General features: G+C 41.4%; 2 protein-coding genes across 11 annotated transcripts in view; one reads left to right on the top strand and one right to left on the bottom strand.

The window, feature by feature from the left end:
- tmtops2b (teleost multiple tissue opsin 2b) overlaps positions 1–21627 on the top strand; it is a 206600-nt gene that overhangs the window by 147798 nt on the left and 37175 nt on the right. The window lies entirely within an intron of this gene.
- On the bottom strand, positions 22–19878 carry pou2f1b (POU class 2 homeobox 1b). Of its 10 annotated transcripts, none has more exons than XM_084022865.1 (15): positions 19810–19878; positions 13189–13254; positions 12413–12504; positions 11566–11661; positions 10305–10487; positions 9440–9560; positions 9224–9312; positions 8874–9047; positions 8540–8681; positions 8227–8372; positions 7871–8050; positions 7509–7623; positions 7080–7392; positions 6868–6953; positions 22–6599 (listed from the first exon to the last, which is right to left on the bottom strand). In XM_084022865.1, the coding sequence occupies exons 1-15, from the start codon at positions 19853–19855 to the stop codon at positions 6346–6348; spliced, it is 2103 nt and encodes a 700-aa protein (XP_083878991.1). In that variant the 5' UTR covers positions 19856–19878; the 3' UTR covers positions 22–6345. The 10 variants fall into 10 exon arrangements, with proteins under 10 accessions (XP_083878991.1, XP_083878992.1, XP_083878987.1 ...); XM_084022866.1 differs by having other exon boundaries at positions 7871–8047; XM_084022861.1 differs by having other exon boundaries at positions 8227–8382; positions 8541–8681.

The raw sequence follows: 21627 nt of genomic DNA, 5'->3' as shown, positions 1-21627 counted from the left end.
TAAAGACAGAGCACGTCAAAACACTTGGAAAATGGTTTAATGATGTTTACAACAAAAGAGAACTGTACATTTACAGTAAAAGATTATCTTTATATGTGTATAAAAACAAAACAAAACAAAAATACAGCAGACAAATGCATCAAAATCTACTATGTATCCTGATTCACATACTTGAAACTCCTACACAACCTTTCAGTTCTACGCCGCCATGACTGGAGGCAGTTTTTTTGTCTTTTTTTTTTAAGTTAGTTTTTCTTTTCCTTGTATCCAAATCGGAGCAGTATCCCTCAGTGTTTTTGTCCATGATGGAAACCAGGACTCTTTACATTCGAGTTCTGGGAACACAATTATCAGACTGCGGAATAAGGAAAAAAAGGGAAATACCGGTAAATCAGGAACACATTCCTTTAGATGAGCCCAAGCTTCCACGCGAGTAGTAAATGTTTTACAGAATGCAGTTCTGGAGATACACAGACGTAATATGTACATGGTTGGCGGTCTCTCTCAATTTTTTTGTTTGTTTTCTCATTTTTATCCCCTTGTTGAAAGCCATGGTCACTTGGGCTGTGAACTGATAATCACACACATATGACACACCCAAAAAAACATACAAAAATACTATATCTTTAACCTACCAAGAGTAAGACAGTTCTGCAATTAGTTCCATGCTGTGACAGAAAAAGGAGATTACAACAAACGAATGAGAAACAGACGCTTTTCACGCAAGTATTTCTCAGAAATATACCAAAATATACATCTAGCTTTGGAATTACTGAGGCTAGGACTAAAGCCAGTGCTGGGTTTGTCTCTTAATACACATGCTGCAGGGTGGAAGGGAGAAGAAACAAAAAACAGAGAAAGACACAGGACAGAGAGATATCTTTGGTATCTGCATTTGTCAAAAGTTAAATATTTGGATTTTTGCTTTGGGATAGCGCTTGCGAGGTCCTACAACCTCACTTGAAGTAAAGCATTAAACAAAGTGTCACTGAATCCCGCGGGCCAGAGGTCTGAGCCGGAGGGACACAGTCCATGCAGAGTGAAGGACCATGATGCATAGTGTCACAGCTGATCAGAGTCTGTAGTGAAGAGACGATGTCAAAGGAAAGAGCAGAAGAGGGGGGAAACGGAGGAGGAAGAGGAGGAGGAGGGACACAGCAGTGAGTTTTATCAACTGCTGGATGTGTATTCCTGGAGACAACAGGGTCAATGTCCTGGGCTATACAGTGTACAGATGATGAGGCAGAGAGACATTGTGAGAGGCAGGAACAGCATTTTTACCACAGAGAGGTCGAGAGCGAGAGACAGAGAGAGAGAGGGAGAGAGAGAGAGAGAGAAGCATCCCAGCAACAGCGCTCAAGACAGACAAAACATACAGTCCTGAGCATGTACAGTGTGCACAGGATTAACCCTCAGTGTGTATTAACAAACATCACCCAGCTACCACCAGATTGGTTTGTGTTTGTCGGAGAAGCCCGCTCAGCCCCTGTTCACCCACCCCCCACCCCCCGATCCCTGCCCACAGGCACTGAAACCGCCAAGCCCACAAGAGGCTGGGAGTGTTTCTGGAGCGGATACACATTCACATGCAAAACACTGCAAAACTTTAAAAAAAAAAAGAAGAAGCAAAATCATTACGGATGAATCGAAGACTCGATTGAGAGTGTGCAGCCGGGATTAGATGCTGAGAAGTGAGGCGGGGATTGGGCCGAGCAGGTGTCATATACAATCAAGTTAGAAGTCTTTGGTTAATGTTGGTACCACAGGATAGCGAGAGTAGGCTGCGACAGCACACCGTCGTGTGGGAAGACATGTACATACCTGTACTTGGTCAGAGTGGAAAAATAATACACTTAAAAAAAAAAAACAACAACAAAAAAAAAACAGGATTGTCAAACTTAAAGTGTTCAAACATGGAGGGGTTGTCAACAAAAAAAGGAACTTTTAGCTGACAGTAAATAATACAATATACTAAAAGAAACTCAAATCTCACGATACAAATTATTTCCATCCAATGCGGAAAATACATCAGTGTGCAGCATAAAAAACAAAACACCAAATTGTGAAAGAAAAAACAGCAGACATTCATGAGTACTAGTACAGTATGTATTCTGTCTCCACCTTGTGGTGGCCTTTTTCCACAACCCTTCACTAAGTGCAGGTATGAACGGGCTTCTCCACTGACGCAAGTTTGTGTATTTTCATATTTTTTTTGTTTTTTTTTTTACATTTTTTAAAATTTATTTCATAAGTAGATTAAAGCAGGTTTCACTCAGTCTTGAGTTAGAAATGAGGTATACAACAGCTCCTTTTGCCTTAACTGGGGCTCCACACTTCCTTTATCAATGTTAAAAACCCGCAAACCAGTGTGGTGGGTCGACAAACTACAACTCGATGCATGGCTGATCCGCAAGAGCATCTTGAAATCTCCGGGTCACGTAATGAAACCAAACCATTAAAGCAAAGCCAGCGGCCAAAAGACTGTCAGCTGACAGTTATTGAGATATATTATTAAACTAGGACCATAAATTGGCTTGCTTTAAGGCTTTAGTTAATCAGTCGAGACCCCCTCTCTCTGGATAAAAACAAAATGAAGTACTCTCATGTCTCACCGTTTTTTAAAATCACTCTCAAACACCTGGTGAAAGATGGGAAAAATGCACCATAAAAAAGGTATGTAGACCGCCCTCCCTAGTCTCTTTATAAGACACTCTCTCCCTCTCTCTCTCACACACACACACACACACACACACAAACAAACTCACCTGCTGGAATTATTTGTAAAGCTTTTCTCACAGGTAACCTCAACCTGTCACACCTAAAAAACATAGGTGGCAACATAATCATCCCACGCTCCAAAATGCCCGAAGTACACTGTTTGTTTCAGTAAAAACGATGCACCAGGTGAGCTCAATGCACAAGCTCTCCCTCTCACACACACACACACACACACAAAACAATGCTACAATGCTCATGTCTTCTACGTAACAATAAGGCATAAATGATAATGTTAATCTTCTTTATCAAACTAAGAAAGCCAGTGATCTTGCCCTCTCACACTATACAAAACAATTAAAGGCATAAAGTAATATTAAAAAAGAAAAAAGCAAATGATTGTTAAAGACAGCACAACAAAACAAGTCCACAACGACTCGAAAGAAAAAAAAAAAAAAAACGATAAAAAACATTAAGATCAGATGCGTCAGAGTCAGGACAGCCTGAACGAACTATTTCTGTTGAAAAAAACCTCGCAGATAGACGACAGGCGCAGGTGTCGGTGACTCACGCACCACCGAGGCGTGGTCGCAGATTTCTTCTCTTAGTTTTTGGTCTTGTCAGTTTTCAAAAAAAAAGAAAATTGCTATTTTGCAATAATAAAAAAGGAGGATTTAGGGGAGGGTTTTTTTTCTCGAGTAAGCATGAAAAAACACTACATTCAGTCTTGATAACATACTGGTTCAAATATAAAATATGAATATCTTACATGTGTTTATATATATATTTATATGTATAGAATTAAGAAAGATCGTTTCTCTAATTCTTTCCTCAGATAAATATTTCAGTCACATCCTACGGTGCCGATGGCAACTGGTTCATCTTTCTAGCACATGATCAACTCTTTAGTAATTACAAACAGCACTGAAACAGGACTGAGTCCTTGAGGCCCATTGTGGCCGTAAAGACGGGGAAACCAGCAACGTGAGCAGCCAGACACCCGCCTAGCTGCAAAGAGAAAGGCTTTTACTTTGGCAAGAAGGATCTCAAAATAATATTTAAAACCTGGAAATACCCCATAAATAGTAGTACTAGAAAATAGCAGTAGTAGGTTGTCCTTTTATGTATGGTTCCTATGTATGGTTCATCAGTATAAACTTTGAATGACAAGCCAGACAGTACTTATACATTCTACACTGTTTTATACACAGAAATGCCTAAAGGTGAACCTTATGTTTAAGTGCTGCTGAGGTATATTCAGTCAAAGTAATTCAACAGAAACGAAGTACACAAGAGGATAACATGGACAGATTTCACTGCTTACAGTCTCAGTGATTTAGTCATTGTGGTGGTTATTCATTTTGTTATTTGGAAGCAGCAGAACAATGCTACTTTTTATGCGGGGCTTTGTTGAATGTGTAGCATATAACAGTACTCAGCTTAGGTTTTTAAAACTAGTCCATGGACAGATTTAGGGAGCAGCATATCGTTTTATAGCATGCTGGTTCAAAATGGCGTTGGCGTGGTTATCTGATGATCCGCTCTATGCATTTACTTAAGTGAGCCCTCCATACAGGAGTGTCCAAACCACAAAACCTGATTTTCACAGGACGCAGTCAAAAAGCTATAGGAAAGCATGCGGGACTCTCAACAGCTCGACTCCACCAGGAGTTTAGGCAGCAAGTTGTTAAAGCTAAGTTTCTGTGATCCTCATACAGCAGCACCAAATCAGGAATATCCGGTATTGACCGAGGGGGGAGAAGGAGAAAATAATTTGTCAGCAGCGCGGAGAGTAGAGATCGTGTGAATGGCAACTTGCGTGCTCGGACAGGCACAGCAACTGCTGAGGAAAACCCCTTTGGTTCAAGCTGTTGTTTTATGGCTGAATATTAGTACAAAACCAAAAAAACAAACTTTCCCATTATGCTTCAGAAAAGTCCAAAACTGCTACCGAAATGGCCAAAAACAGACTGAAAGGAAAACAAAGCCATCAAATGGCTGAATGATAACCGGGATCAGGTGTTAGGGGCAGGGACCCGGTGATAAAAAAAACAAACGATAAAGAGTAAAAGGAAATACTTCCTCGTGCCCCAACCCGCCAATCAAACTCTGTTTGGTCAGCCTTGCTGCCAATTAAACTGTTGAACGATGAGATACTTTGTCAAATAAAAAAAAAGGTCATCTTTGGAAAATGATCATCAAAATATTGCATTTCTATATTCTGTTGACAATGAAGAGAGATTGTGTACTCATAAATATATTGACTCGACTAAGCTACACTGACTACACACAGCAATTATTTTAACAAATATTTTTGGTATATCTTAAAGTACGTAAGCCAGTCAAATGACTGCAGACAAAAAAAGACAGATTTTCATTCCTCCCAAAACAGGCAGACTGCAGCTCATCAATCCAGTTTTTTGGTACAGATACTGTGCACAAGTAGATACGACGGTACTACTATTAAAGAAATAAAATAAAAACAACACAATAACCCCATCTAGCCAATGCCACCACACATTTGGTATGATGACCATGCCCCCTGACTAGTCCACCTCAAAAACTGACCAGTCAGCCGCAGAGCCTTTTTGATCATGCAGTTACTGAACTCCCAGCATCTGCCTGAGCTGTAGACAACACATGCAGACATTTTCTAACTCTGAATCCAAACACAATGTACAGTTTTCCAACAGACCACCATCCAAAACAAATTACCCACAATCAGACACGGGACTGCATGTCTGCAGCTCTTTATAAAGCTCTCAACGCAATGTTTTCAGTCGTTTTCTATCAGTGTCTATAATCCGCACCGAGACCATCATTTTACAAAAGTGCGGGGGCAACTTTGCCGCCACAGCAAAATGTAAAACTCAGTGTTTCCAGAAAGAGAGACTCAGAGAGACACATCTCGTCCCTCTGACCCTTAAAGCAATGATAACCTTTATATCGGCCAATTATTACTTGTTTTTAAAGCCTTATAACCACGATTACAAATTGATAGTTAAATCTTAACTTATTAGACTTACAAAGTTCTGAAAATGTAAAAAAAAAAAAAAAAAAGGCTGCAAAGCTAAAGGGAAAAAAGTCTCTACAATATAACTTTGATATGATTTACGTCGAAAGAAATCCCAAAGAGATAACTAAAGGTGGGGTGAGACAAATCCCCATTAGTGATGAATATTGTGAAATCAGTTTGAGAATTTAGTTTGAATGTTAAAAGAAAAATAATTTATATATATATAAATTATTTTTAGTTTTTATATATATAAAAATGTGAACAGCCTGATGGTTCAGAGGATATTTTTCTCCCTGGACACTTTTCAAGGTTAATGAGGAGCGGCTCAAGCCAACAACAGTGTCCATCTGTTTGTGGGAAAACAACATCCAAGAATCATAACGGAAAAGACAGTAATCTAACTAAAAACAAACAAAAAAAAATAGTCAACCTCAACCTCATTTGAGGTTGTTTTCTTTTTGGTGGCAGCAAAAGGATTAAATAATGATAGATACAGTGAAAAGAATGTGGGGTGGTTAGTGAAGCACAGAGCCTTAATCAAACAACCTCCCTATTCCCTACATGGTGTGAAAGTAGTGCACGATATAAGAAATAGGGCGTTAAATCAGGGTGCTTCACTGAGCCTTGGAGGCAGTGGTAATGGTCGAGGTTTGCACAGGCACAGCAGCCGAGGTGACTTGATGATGAGCATCAGCAGTGACCTGAAGCCCCCCCGGCCCGGCGGACACCAGGCTGAGGGGGGGGCTGGTGAGCAGTGACAGGTTTTGGGGGTTCAGGAAGATCGGTGTGGTCATCATGTTGCCACCAGAAGTGTTGGCGAACAGCAGGTTGCCGCCATCCAGAGAAGTGATGCCACCTGATGCCAAAGCTGTGGAAGAGATGGAAAAGTCAATGTGTTTTAACAGAGAGCGAAAAGTGAAGATCTGTTTCAATGCATGTGTGGTGCCTTATGATTAAAAAACGTAAACTCATAAAAATAAATAAATTGGTTGAAAAAAATCTAATCACTGCAGGACTTTTCAAACTTTATCAGGAGGATGTCATTTTCTCTTAATGAACCTCATGGGCGTGGCCTGAATAATATATATAATTCAAGCCACACCCATAAGGTTTTATATTTTATTATTGATACGCACCTTGAATGGTAGCCAAGGTGCTGTTGCTCATTAGGGCTGGACTCAGTCCACCGCCAAGGCCACCAGTGAGACTGAACAGGGCTCCCCTGGACACAGAGAAGAGCCATTAATATATAATATATAATGACAATAATAGAGAAGACACCTGAACACTTTCATAGTGCCACAGGCGTAATCATTGGAGGCCTTATTTTAACATAACCTATACTAACCCTGGGGTGAACTGGGCTCCTCCCATCAGTCCTGAGTTGATCCCAGCAGCAGCAGCCATAGCAGCAAAGCTGGTGGGTAACTGGGCACCCTGCAGCGCCGCAGACAGCCCTGATGCCGACACCATCACCTGACCCGTCCCTAAAGTGGTGGCTATGGATGTCGGTATATGGCTGAGAGTGTGTTGGGCTTTGCTCTCTGCGGTCATGGACTGAATGGTGGCTGGCGACAGGGTTAAAGATGGAGAGCTGGCCGTAGTATTTATAGGTGCAGTGGAGATGACCGATGCAGTGTTGGTGGCTCCAACTGTTGTGCCTTTGAGGGAACGTGGGGAAGAAATAAATGTGAACCTTGAATTTGATTACTATGCGAGATCGGATTCACATTTTCATGAAAAGCAAAACACACGTTCAGCAGATCCATATACACACCTGTGAAAGACAAACTGGAGACGCTGGTGCTGGTGAGAGGCATCACTGGGTTTACAGTCAGAGTGGTGGGTGTGTTAATAGTTGGACTGCTCACAAGGCTTGCTGTGCTGGCCACCTGAGACAGGATTAGAGGGAGGATTGACACAGCTTCTGTGTAAAGAGTGTCATTTAGCTACAGCTACAAACAAAGAAAATTAATCTTCTGGCATTGGAGTCCATTCCTGAGAACCAACTCCTCATGATAAACTTCCAAATAAAAGTTTAACTGATCTTCAAATTGATCTTGAAACAAATCAGAGACTGCAAAAATCTACAAAACAATCCCTGAAGAATCACTTAATTGTGCATGCACCCATCCTTACCAAAGGGCTACTGGGGGTAAAGATAGTTTTGATGGGGGTGCTGCCTCCTCCGCTGCTCGGGGGGTTAATCCTCTTCTCTTTCTGCCGGCGATTGCAGAACCAGACCCGAATCACCTCCTTCTCCATGTTGAGCTGGTCAGCGATCATGGTGATCTCTTCAGAGGTAGGTTTTTGGTTCTGCTTGAAGCGGACAAAAAGCAAGAGATTCCCTGTGAGCACTGAGTAGACTATTATCATTATAACCTGATCATTTTAATATAGTTTGCTATGTTCAAATACTTGATCAAATACTTAACAGTAAGCTAAAATGTAATTTCCCTGCTTGGATAAATAGGTCAGGAAAATTTGTTTCTAACCTCCAGAAAGCTCTTTTCTAAGGCCACTCGGATGTTGGTCTCAATGCTGGTCCTCTTCTTCCGTCTACGGTTGATCCCCTCTATGCCCATGCCCCCAGAGCCCAGGGCACTGGGGCTGGACAGGGACTGGTCAGATGTCAGGTTCTCTGCACAAACAGCACCGACCCAAAGGAAGGGAAGAGAGGTAAAGACAAGGCCCTGTACAGATCCCCACACTGCCCTTTGCCCGATGCAGATTTGAAAAAAACAAAGAATCCATATGCAGAGCAACCAAAGCATTCCACCCTTCATTCGGGTCGGTTCAGAGACAAACCTGCATCATTGAGCCACTTCTCCAGCAATGGCTTAAGTTTGCACATGTTCTTAAAGCTCAGATTCAAGGCCTCAAAGCGAGAGATGGTAGTTTGGCTGAAGTCGTTTCCATACAGCTTTCCCATGGCCAGGCCAACATCCCCCTGGTGAGAGACAAAGACAGATGAAAAAAGTAAGTATTGAGCAAGGGCTCACCTATAATATAAGTCAAGCATCACTATGTACACTACTACTACTTAGTATGAGAATATCCAAAGGAAAAAATACTTTAAAATGCAAATCTAACAATCAATAAACCTGTAAGGATCAATCAGTCTATTGAGTGTCACACACACCTGTGTGAAGCCCAGTTTGATACGCCTCTGTTTGAAGGTCTTGGCAAACTGTTCCAGTTCCTCCAGGTCGCTAGGCTCCTCCATAGTGGGAGTATCCAGCCGTTTTGGGGGTGTCTGACTGTGGGACAGGGTCTGAATAGGTGTGGCTGCTGTTGTGCGGGTTGGGGTGGCAGGCTGCAGCAAAATAAAAAAGGTGATCGTTATTGGGGTTAAGAAGAGACCACAAAGGGGAAATGTAGAAGAATATAAGTGGTAAGAAATGCACCAAGGAAACATAGACATGTTGGCTGTGTGATGTGATTCAAGCAACACCAGCATAACCAAAACACATTTTCTTGCTTGCAACCAACCTGGGTTGTAAGGGTGATGCTTGGTTGAGTCGGCAGGAGGTTAGCTTGGCTTTGAGGTAGATTTAGAAGACTCTGGGGGTGCAATATGCCTACAGTGTGAAAGACATGGGAGTCAAGATAAAGAATAATGCTTCAATAACAATCAAATATGTGGATTTTAATTTTTTTTTTTTTTTAATTCTGCATGTAAATCAAACACTGAAGTGTTTCCCTCACCCTGTTGGGCCTGCGTTGGCTGTGAGATGATGAACTGAGTGGGCTGCTGTAGTGTGGCAATTGGGTGGCCAGGCTGCAACAGAACAAACTGTGGCATACTTAGGTTCTGCGGCTGAAGCTGCTGCAAGAAAAAAATAACAAATTAATTCATGCAGATAAATAAGCTGTTATAACACAGCACATCTCCACAGCATTGTGACGATGAAGTCACACATTCCAAGTTTTGACACACACACACAGACACATGCACACACACCGATTCATATCCCTTTTACATTTATAAAGCCAGATGTAAACTGTCTTGATTTATTTTTGAACACAGAATAAAAACTTGTCAATAACAAGCATGTATTTGTTATTATAATGCTGTGTTGTCAGCTTTAATCTTCTCATGGTGCTTCATAATCAAGTTGAAATGACATACTGTGTAAGTCCTGCATTGCTTAGAAACTAACGCCTCATCTCCACAGTTTTGTTTTGTGTCTGTAATACAATTTACTACCTGGAGTATGCCACCTATTGTTCAAGGCAAGGAAATGCATCTCTTTACAGATCCACTCTTCACATGTCTGAATAATAAAGTATTGTGTTTAGCCACAGAAAAACAGAACAACCACATAAATGGAAGAGAAGTTAATTTCCTCATTTTTTGAGTTAAAAAAAAAAATCTGACGCAAAGGTTTTTCCCCCCATTTCGATGGAGTTTCACAAAAATATGGAGATCACGGATCACCATAGCAATTTCTGGTTGACTTGAAACACAAACTGTGAAAATAATTCCAAATAAACAGAATGTAATATCTAAATTAGAGTCAGCTTAATTCAAAACCTTTCAGAAAGAGAAACATGGGTGAGTGGGTCTTACCGAGGCGATCTGGATGGGCTGCGACAGGGGCAGCTGGCTGATAGGTGTGGCTGCGGAGGCCGAGATGCTGGCCCCAGTGGTGCTGTTCTGCTGGCTGGCTGAATGCTGCTGCACGGCTGCAGCCAGGAGCTGAGCTTGGGCCTGCTGGAGCAACATCTGCTGCTGCGCTGGGGTCAGGGTCAACTGAAGAGCCAAGAGTGAGACAAGAGACATGGGGAAAGGTGGGCAAGGACAGACAGAGAGACACAGGGACGCAGTAGTGACAGGAGGTCAGAGAGAAAGGGGAAACGGAAAAGTGAGGGAAAGTAAGTAGCGTTTAGGCAAATCAGTTTTATGTTATATCATAGTGATCAGATGAGTGAGTGTTGTCACAATACGTGAGTTTTGGCTTTGATACCCATGAAAAGTTTTGTATCAAACGTTAGGATAATATCACAGCGGGATATTGCATTGCATAAAAGTTTTGTGACACATTTTATACACTAGTCTTGACATGTTGGCTTCTTCATTAAATGCAATAAAATCAATTCTCAACAAAAGGTGGACTGCATCATGCAACTTAATGCTGTTGCCAACAGTTATTTAACTGCTGCTCCAGTTTACCATCATGAACTAGTCTGCAGCTCTGCCCAATTTCTCCTTTACTTTATTATTCCAATTTGTATGATCTCATGCTTAGACAATACTGAAGTGGATTTACTATCATGCTATTAAGTCAAAGTAATTATAACTGTTTATCTACATTTTCCAATCAATTACATTTTTCACAAAAGTATCAAAGCACTAGTTAAAACTTGTTATCGTGGCAACACCAATATGAGTGCAGACAGGCAAATGGAGAGAAGACTCATGCAGCTGAGCGGAGGCACAAGTGCAAATGAGCATGTTGATGTCATGTTTAAACTCAAATCCACATGCACAATAAACATTTACTCCCGCAATAGAAACCGCATTCAATGCGGCCGGTCTTCTCGACTACAGCATGGCCTCTGGGAGAACATGGATGGATATGGAATGTGTCATGTGGTTGACCTGACACATAAAGACTATGTCCAAACCAATCCCTCCATTTTCTGTAATGGAAGAATTTGGGCATAGCCTAACAAACACTGGCATGAACAGGCAGACACAGAAGCCACAGAATCGGGGCAAGCGATCATTTCATCACCCATTCTTATAGCGAAGGCTGATCATGTTGAGGTGTCACCCCAGATGCATGACTAGGTTTTAACTCAAAGCAATGAGGCAACAGGCCACTTACTCCTGCAATCTGTCCCCCGGCCAACATTAGCTGGGTTTGAGGCAATACGCTCTGCTGGACGGAGGTCGGAAGAGCACTCGAGTCTTCCAACTTAGACTAGTGGAAGTGAAGCAAAGAGGGAGGCTTAGAATAAATCTTCCTACAGGTGTAACTGAGCATTGTTGACATCATGTGGTAGCTCTCATCAAATAAGTCTGTCATAGTTTGACATGAATTCAACAACAACATCCAAAATGTTTTATTGAAAGCTAATTGAACGGATGTTTAATTCATACCAAAATGGAACAGTCTAAATAAAAAATAAGGACAACGCTAAAAAAACAAGAAAACATGAAATCTCTGTGCTACCTGAGTGGCTTTCTGAGAATGAGCCTTTAGTCTTTGAGCAGGGAGAGGAATTTGAATTAAAAAGGAAGTGAGAAAGTGGGTATTTAAATGTGCTGCAGCCTTCAGAGACGAGGAAAGTGAATGGAAAGGGAGGGGAGAGTTGAGATGCTAATTAAAATAACTGTTATGCAGTGCATGTAAATTCTGCATAGATTTGCATATTCTCGGCCATCTGTTTCCCAGCAACCGCAGAGCAGCTAATTAGCATACAGGGTTGATTAATCTGCCGTGTTGCCAGGCGACACAAGGAGAGCCTGGCACATTTAAATTAACTCTTTCTGCTTGTGCATGTTTGAGTGCAGATGAGCATACCTCTGTTCAAACTTCAGACCTTATTTCATTGTAAAACTAATGTCGAGTGTCTGCACACCGAAAATCACTTAGACTGCCGCTTCCACTAAAACAGGACAACAAAAAGTCACAAAAGGTAAAGTTTGTGATGGTGTGCATCACGAGTTACCTGTTGGAGGAGGGCTTGTGCATGTGCATTAGTGATTGCACTTGTGGTTGGCACCGTCTGCCTCTGAAAGTCGAACCCATTGATTTGGATTCCTGGGGACAGAAAAACAGTAAATGAAAGGTGCTGTCAGAGGAACAGAGAAAACTTTTTATTGTGGTCCAACTTGAAAGATTATTTATGCCATTATTGGTTAAAAACAAAAATGAGAAACACAATGCTAGAAGCCTACAATGAATCTAGAAGCACACAAGGAGAACAAACGGCTGTCAGGTGCATTTTTTTTTATGTGACAGCACAAAGTCGTTTCACAGCTGCATACATTTGTTTGAAAGCAGGTTGGTGCATTTCATCATCATCATCATCATCATCATAGAATTAAATATTAACACCACTATGGGATTACAAAAAATGTCAAGCATTAATATTTACTTAATTCAGCATTGCACAATAGTAATACAAGATGAGCACTGAATCTACAATGTTCACTCTGCGTTCAATCATTTGTATCACAGAATCACTGAGACAGAGCAAATTAGTGTGATATATTCTCTATGCTCAGTAAGGTAAACACTTCAGTTGACAAAGAGGACTGCTAACAACGTATGAGTCAACAATACAAAGGTGGACATGAGTGAGTTTTTTCTGATTCGTACTGCAGACATGTAAATTGTGGCTGTGCATTTTAAACCTGTTGAATGAGAACTCTGCACAGCTTGATTTAAATCCAGTAAAAGAAAAAGCAAAAAAAAGAAACAAAAAAGCTGGAGGTCACTCACCGGTGTTCCCGTCACCACTTTCCATTGCACATTTAGTAGTTTCTGACTGATTATTCACTTTAGCATCTGGAAGAGCCAGACAGAGACAGATAGTGAGAAAAAAAACTCACACCCTCTGTCGGTAAAAACATAACAACCCTGTCTCAATGATTTGTGGATGGCTCTCATTTGTGTCACTTGTGAGTGTATCCCATAAATGCATGATTTACGCATTCTGCAGTAGCATTTCTGTCTCATTCACAACTGATAGTGGCATACAACATTATCGAGCAAACTCACGAACACCAATTGTGTTTACAGTAAGAATGACGTAACTGATCACATGAATAAAATAAGATCTTATAAGGAGCATTTGAAGCAAAGGGTGCCAGACTGACCTTTTCCATTTCACACGCCGAGCAACAACAAAAAACCCAGCTGAGTTTCATCACAACCTCATTGAAAAACTCACCCGCTCTTGCTCCAACAGTGTTTTCCAGCATGGTCGCAGAAACTATCGCGGAAAATTGCCTCTGCGGGGCAAAAACCACCGACAGGGCGTCCGGCACTCTGTTCCTCCTCGCACACCCCCCTCTCTTCACTCTCGACTGGTCAGCGGTGAGCAGAGTTCAATACAACCAGAGCTACACACAGACACAGTGGCACTGTCCACCACACGGTTCACTGAGCAACACTGGGATACGCACACTGGGAAAGCCAACAGGGTTTAGGCAAACAGCTCTCCTTCCCTCTATCTCTCCGCACTCTTTTATTTCCTTAAAGCTCTGCCCCTCTCTCTTTTGCAGTGCCTACTTTGCACTCTCTCCCGCTCCCGTGTGCCAAGATTGTCTGTACTTCTGAAAAAGTTCAACCTCTCCCTCTCTCGCTGGAATGAAACAAACGACAAGTGCAGCTGGCGGCCTCCTCCAACTCCCCCCCACCCGATCTCCAACTCTATAATGAAGCACAATCAGTATTCAGCTGATTAAAGCCGTATGCAAATCTGCCCCTACCTCGTTAGCAATGCAAGGCTTTGAAGTCCTGCGAGCGACGCATTTCACACCGGGCTCTGAAAGCTTTCTGCATAATTTAAACCCCTATAAATATTTATCAGCTCATTAGCATATTAATTGGATGGCTTTTGGAGGACGATAAAAAAACAGGGGAATAAGGACGACACAGAGAGGAGAGAAAAAAAGTGCTCAAACTAGCACTTGGCGCAGCACAGGGAGGGGAGGCAGCAGCACAAGACCAATTATTGTGCGAGTGCACGGCTAAAAAGCAATTAGCTAAGAGCAGGTAAAGGGCTGAAGACATCCCAGAATGCAATGTGAGGCCTGTCGGAGGTGGTGTGGGCATGTTAGCAAGGCTGACTGCAAGACTGCAATAATAGAACGTCTCAGACTACTCGTTCAGAGTATCTCCAGGAGTCATGGAGACTGGGCCTAACTGCTCAAAAGGGGGGTCTGGGGTGTGAGTGGGAGGGGGACTCGCTCAATCGGAAATAAATAACTCCACATTAATCCACCACAAGCCTGTCATTACTGCAGGACCCCCTGTGGCTAAAGCATTCCTTAGCGAGCAACTACAGAGAGTGGGTGGCGGGTTGTTGCCGTCTATGTTTATGAAGTGTTTGGGGATTAGCATATTTAGATTAGCTTTACATTCCATTAGTATTTCTTCTCGGAGCCCTTTTAAATTCATTTCCAGTATACTCCAAGAGGTATTACAGCAGGGAAAAATCCTTGCTATGGTGCTGCACTGGCGTCAAGTCAATCAGAATGACTGGACAGTAAGACATGGCCGTACTGTGGTCTACAGGGGAAGGGGCTTACCAACTTAATCCACAACAACTGCTCCTGCATTAAGTTCAATCAACTTCTTGACTTATGCCGCTGTCTAGCGAAAGGCATTTACGTACTAGCTGAGCCGGGCATGGTAGCGTTAGCACACTTCGAAAGGAAAACAAACAGACCTTTATCAGCATTGTGAGGACAATGGGGGGCAAGTCCTCAGTCACTAAGCAATGTTGGAAGCTGTTTGTAAACAGCAGTGTACTTACATGACGAACAACAAGAAACCAGTGGTGGTTCCCAACCTTTTTTCCTGTCCTATCAGATGAGTTGAACTACCCCATCACCAACACTACTCTCCTTCCAAATGAGGTTATTTGAACCAATCATGAATAGGAGGTTATCTGACATTATTAAACAGGGCTAAATCTAAAAAAAAAAAAAAAAAAAAAAAGCCATTATCGACTAGTCAGCCTGTTGCTTGGTCTAAAAAATGTAAGGGGTGACATCTTAAAACTGTTACTTTCTTCAACACATTCAGATAAAACAAAATATATTGAGTTTATAATGATCACAGAAAAGCAGAAAATGCTGTACTACTACCACTGTGTTGCAGAACCTAGCATTTTTCCTGCTCACATGCTTCCCCGGTTTCAAACAATCTCACTCAAATTAGTTATTTTAAGGCATTACAACTGTGCATTATTATAACAATCAATGCAATCAAGATCAGCCTGACACCAATTTGTAATCTTAGTTATGTGACATATCCCTCCTTCACACAAATACATGGATTTGGGCTGCAACTACCATTTTATATATATTTTTACAGATCAATTAATCTCGGATTGTTTCCCTGATCATCCGTTAAGGCTATGATAAATGTCTACCCAAGGTGCCTATGCCTAGTTTTGCCTGACAAAGGTCCAAAACGCAAAGATATTAAGTTTACTATCACATGCAAGTAAAGCAGCCTAATCCTCACATTCGAAGCTTTACCTAAAAACAGCATTCTCTTGTTTTGGTTCTGCAGAAGCAGTCTTATTTGGAAAGCACTGCCCATAACAATTCACACAATGAGAATCCACACTAAACAAGCACTACATTACTGCCATTCTCACTGTTGATCTCTTCAAAAAATGCAGTATTTGGTTAAAGTCCAGCCAACTGTTTACCAAGATGGCCACTGTAAGGTCCATACAAATGTCACATCAGTGTAAAGAATCTGGAAGGGGTCCGTCTTTCTGACCTCCTCGACAATCACATCATGTAAACAAATTAATACAGAAACAGGATAAGCGAATACAAAGGCAGTTATCAGCAGTGCAATTCAACACATGTAGTTACTTGGTTGAACGGTTTGCAAAAGCCTGCTGTGGAACAATGCATTACACAAATATCCTGCGAAGAACATTTTAAATAGATATCTCATTAGCGCTGTAATATGGGAATGCTGGCTGAATTCTTCAGAGCCGTTAATGTGAGCGGAGAGATTCAACATGAGACAGAGCAAAACTTAATTAGCACATCCACATTCTGCCCTACTACCTATATTCATCCTCTTAAACACAGAATACATCAAGACCACTTTTCCTGATCTGGACCAGTCTGAGCACTAAGCAGATATTGGGACGGTCGGGATGTATGGTCACGACAGATAATCTTTCAATTTGAGGGAATTAATAACCCAACAATCGAAAGTGTCCTTGTGCAAGTAGAACCAACATGAATACCCAAAGTATTTTAAATAGATTTTAATATTAGTGTTAAACCAATGCACTCTGACAAGACAGTACAAATAGCAACACTGGACTGAGGCCACGAATGAAGAAAATACAGTGCAGTGTAATTTGATGAGGGGTAATAAAGCGAACACCACTGTAAGCTCCTGTGATATCTCTTGGGTGGTCATTAGTCAACTGTCTATAGGCTGGGTGGAAAATGTAACTCTAACTAAATTAAAGTGAGGTTTCTAGGGAGTGGCCAGTAGGAATATTCAACTTCATAACAGCACATGCAGAGGCTAGCCATGATTCACTACTAGTGTGATGGTGCATGCAGTCTTCCCTGAATCCACATATCAATTCCCAATATTACAGCTGATATTAGCATTGACTGCTGGTTATTCATGTAGTGTGGTGTGCTTTACTTTTAGATTTTACCAGATACACTGGCTGTTTACTGAGATTCTCCAACATTTACGTTAATTTATTTATAGATGATGCATTATTGCAAGTGCAGAAGAACATTTTTGTTGGACTGAATATTTAAAGCATGTTCGAAAATGTTTGTAACATAACTTTTCATGAAATTCTGGTAGTAGGTATTAGTGATCTTAATAGGGGCAAATGCATCCACCAATCAAAATGACCTCTTCCTGAAAGGCTCGTATTTTGTAGATTACCTCATGTACACTCACTTCTTGTAACTAGCTACAGTATATCCTTAAATATAACCCAACAAGTCAGCATTAAGTCTTTATTAGGTTTATTTTCAGATAATGGTCGATCTTTAGCCAAATGTCTTCTTTACTTGGCTATATTTACAATTCTGCAACTCTCAATACAGATCACCAGGAACAAGTAGTTATCTGTTTTGAGCACACAACACAGCACTGATTAGTTATAATTTTCTTCCTCCACAGTGGAAAAGCTTTCTGACTAGAGCCTTCATGGAGGCCTTCTCAGTACTTTGAGAGATGGCATGTCCTGAATGTATTACTGCGAATGATGCATTATTCATAACAACTGTGTTTACATCAATGAATATTCATGATGAAACTACAAGGCTGGAATGAGGGTGGAACTGAAAAAAACTGATTAAATGAAGAAAGAAAAAAGTACCAAAAGTCTGAGGATGACAGAATTATTTCTTGTCTGTTCTCGAAGTAGCCAAGTTTAATAAGTGCATTATATATTTTTAGTAAGTGAGAATATTTCCAGACAGTGGACATACTGTATTTCACAATATGCTAACAAACACCTTTTCGAGATATAATTTTAGTATCATGACTGTTTTGGAGCATATCACAAAACTGCCTGTACTACAATACCTTCACTGTATTTATCAGAACAATTTAAAGAGGGTGGGAATTTATGAATATATGTTTGTATCACAAGGGATACAATCTAAATCACTTGTAGGGCCCTGAGATGAAAAAAAAATCATGATTAAAACAAAGCAACGGAATAAACACAAGAAACTGCAGCTCTGTTCATGCAAAGACAGGCATGTCACAAGGGCATTAGCCCGACACTGCAAAGAATACAATAGACAACATGGCCCCCAGTAAGTCATAGACATCTACCTTGTTGGTGTTTTTTTTAAAAAGCAAAAGCAACTTTAACTGTGACTTAAAATATTCTTGTGACACAAAAACGCCCCCCTCCCTCCTCCCTGTAAAGTTACTACAAGAGACTGGCTGTTTTAAAACAAACTAAGTGGCAAACTAAACTACACAGGAGGAGGAGGGGGAAAGTGCCATCAAGCTGAGTCTTGCCCGGCCATGAAACCGGCAGAGTGAATAGTAAGAATGTCCTGCCTGTTATTATTGTGGCTTTCCGGAAGTGGGCCTCACTACCCCTCCTCGTGCCTTGTGGGGGGGTGGGGGGGGAGTGGGGGATTCACAGGTACAGTCTTTGTATTCAGCATAGACAGACTCAGACAAAACTCCCGCAACAACGAAAGCCTTAAGAGATATGAACAAAGTTTTCAAAACGGCTCAGTCAATAAAAAAACAAAACAAATTAAATATTCTAATGAGATGGATCAACACTTCTCCAGCAGCACCAGACAACTTAGAAAAAAAGCTGCTCGACTCAACTTTATTCAAACTGTAGTCATAACTTAAACACTGGCGATGCAGCAAAACACATAGACGCAACATTTATAACAACCACCCGCTAAAATCCTCTACGCCGAAACAAACGCTAACGTCTAAACGACTGGAGCAAAGTTATAAGAGGTAAGTTAGCTAGTTAACTGTTAGCCAGTCGGGGGGGACAGGCGGTTTAAACGCGTTTTTATTTTAACACACTCGGTCACTATCGACATCAAAGTGTTGCGTTGACGTGCAGTTTCTTTGAGCTCCAGCTCCTCGTCGGTCGATGGGATGTGCTGAACTCCGCACTCTGGTTCGGGCAGGCCCGCATGAATAACACAACAAGCCTGCCGGGGCTCCACTGCGCCGAGCACAAAAGGCTGAGGGGAAAACGCTCTGCTATATAGAAAAAAACCCAGGTCGTGCTGAAGCACTCTGAGCCGACACTCTGTATTGCACAACAACAACAAAAACAAGCCAGGTTGGCTCCATTTTTTAATTAATTCCCTCTCAAACACCACTTGAAAACAAACAAGCACAGCCACTGCCCCAGCTCGCCAAAATGAATATGCAAACCTCTTTCAAAAAGCTTCGGTGTGTGTGCATCAACACAAAGCCAAGCGCTAGCAGCCGAGCTAACGCTAGCATGCTAGCATCCTCATTCCACATCAGACTGCGTTAGTGAAATATCTAAATGTGTCCGATATGAAGCAGAGTCTCGTATGCGATTACTAATAAAATATGCTAAATCGTATTTGTCGACAGAGGTATGAATATGTAGCGGCGTACAGCCGTCTAATCACACAAAGGGGGGAGGCATGTTTCCGTGTAATTTGCCATCGCACTGCAATAGCTCGTTTCCTCCTCTGTCAATTTACAGTTGGCTAGCTAGTGTGTAAACTACAACGGCGCTGGATATCATCCCGATCTGTTCGTCCATCCGCGTTTCATCTGTACTCCGTTTATCATAAATTGCGAGTAACGCAGTTTGAATATGAGTATGAATATGTAAAATGCTGTAATCATTACCTGGTCCTGAACTCTCATCTTGACTCGCTGCTCCTCCGTCCGCCATTTTGAATATTTAACCTAAAATCCCAGCCCTGAGCCTACCAGTGCCCCACACGCGCGCGCGCGCACACACACGCGCGCATACTCACACGGGGCTGAGCCGAGTTTGTGCGGGGTTTTGTTTTTTTCTGTGGTAAATTTTCCATACTTAAATAATCATCGAGCTATTTTCACACCGTGGATTCAACCTGACAAGCGACATGGGCGGATCCGAAGGCTCGAGAGCTTTGCACAGGTATGCTCTTGTCTCTGACAACAACAGTATACAGCCCATCAAAATACTTGTATAATGTATATAAAATCAGGAAAAAACAATCACAACATGTGTTGTACAACAATAACCCACCATCTTTAGTATTCACCATTATCTTCATTTATGAGTCAGACCCAGACACTAACACAAGAACAGTAGTTATGAGCTAATTATAAGCCCCCCTGTCTTTTGGACAGACAGAAAAAAGAAGAAGTTTTATCTCCCTTAAGTTTTTAAAATCATACACAAAGCATCATTAGAATAGTTGCTGTAACTTGATGAAAGTGGTTTTCTTTTGTTTAAGTTGTTGAAATCTGTATTTCTAGTATTTAGAAAAACATGTGTTTGGTGCATATAATTAATATCTTTTAACATCCATCCAACATATGATATAATAACTGTCAGTTCCGCCTCGACCAGAGAAAGAACATTTCACTTCTCTCGGGGATATCCCAGCCATTTCCTGCATTCTGCTCATTGATCTGCACTGCATACACCAAGGTAACGCATTACATCTCCAAATGAAATATGTACGTTTATGGAGGACTAAACCACCCTTTTATTGCCATACATAAGATGATCATTTTAAAAAGTGAAACCCAAAAAAGGTCAAAAATTCATCTTTAAGCTCACTGTGTCGTCATGATTTTGGAGCACATTTATGAACTAGATTAAACCAACCTTTGAGTGATCTGTATATGTGTATAAATAATAAATGATTACAACAACATAAGGGTTTATTCGGGCATTACACCTATGATGCGTTATAAATTAAAGAGAAACTTCAGGAACACCTATTTTCTGGGTGAGAAGAGTAGTATTTTCTCTTTAGAACTATTAGTTGGTTAGTTTTTTTTTTTTTACATTCGATTCCATTTGTGTTCTCCTTATGTTGGACACACTTGACAACAACAAGCTCTGCCATGATGAGACTCTCTTCTGTGAACACCTTCTTACACAGTGCAATTCTGTGCAGCTGCTGTCATCCCTAAACTTAGCGCAGGTCTTAGCAATGTGACGAAGGTGAGCCAACTCATTTAGAAGGCAATCCCGTCTGGAAATTGGAATGTTACGGAAAACAAAACCAACTTTTCTACGACCACTCTTGTGACAGCAGCTATCGCTTTGACAGAAGCATCAGAGAAACCTCTGACAGATCCAGGACTTTAATGCCCAATTTTCAACAGGGAAGGCATTCATCATCTCCAGTCAGTTGGATGCAATCTTGTGGAGACAAATGTTTGATTGAGCAATCATTTTTTTACCTCTTTGCAGAACATCACCTATTTTAGTTTCTGTCGGTAAAGACTTCAGTGCATCATCGACATAGAAGTCCCTTTATTTGAATTGCATTGCACCACTGCCGTACTGCTCTTCCGTCTCCTTTGCTCTCCAAAGATTACTACAGCTGGAGAAGGTCGGTTACCGAAGACACTCACAAGGGGTAGTCTACCTCGCAGAGGATTTCATCTTAGTATCAGAGAAATCGACACACATCATCTACAATGCACAGCCCAGGTACA

This window comes from Eutrigla gurnardus, assembly GCF_963514095.1.
Source record: "Eutrigla gurnardus genome assembly, chromosome: 12".
NCBI lineage: Eukaryota > Metazoa > Chordata > Actinopteri > Perciformes > Triglidae > Eutrigla > Eutrigla gurnardus.
This window is presented reverse-complemented; position numbering and strand designations above follow the sequence as displayed.

Excerpts from the sequence above, each read along its gene's own strand:
- pou2f1b (XM_084022861.1), bottom strand. The coding sequence starts at position 19,855 with ATGGCGGACGGAGGAGCAGCGAGTCAAGATGAGAGTTCAGGACCAG. Across the intron at positions 8,383-8,540 it reads AGAAGTGGCTCAATGATGCA|GTTTGTGCAGAGAACCTGAC; the intron begins GGTTTGTCTCTG and ends TGGGTCGGTGCT. Across the intron at positions 6,954-7,079 it reads GGAGCCCAGTTCACCCCAGG|GGGAGCCCTGTTCAGTCTCA; the intron begins GTTAGTATAGGT and ends CTCTGTGTCCAG.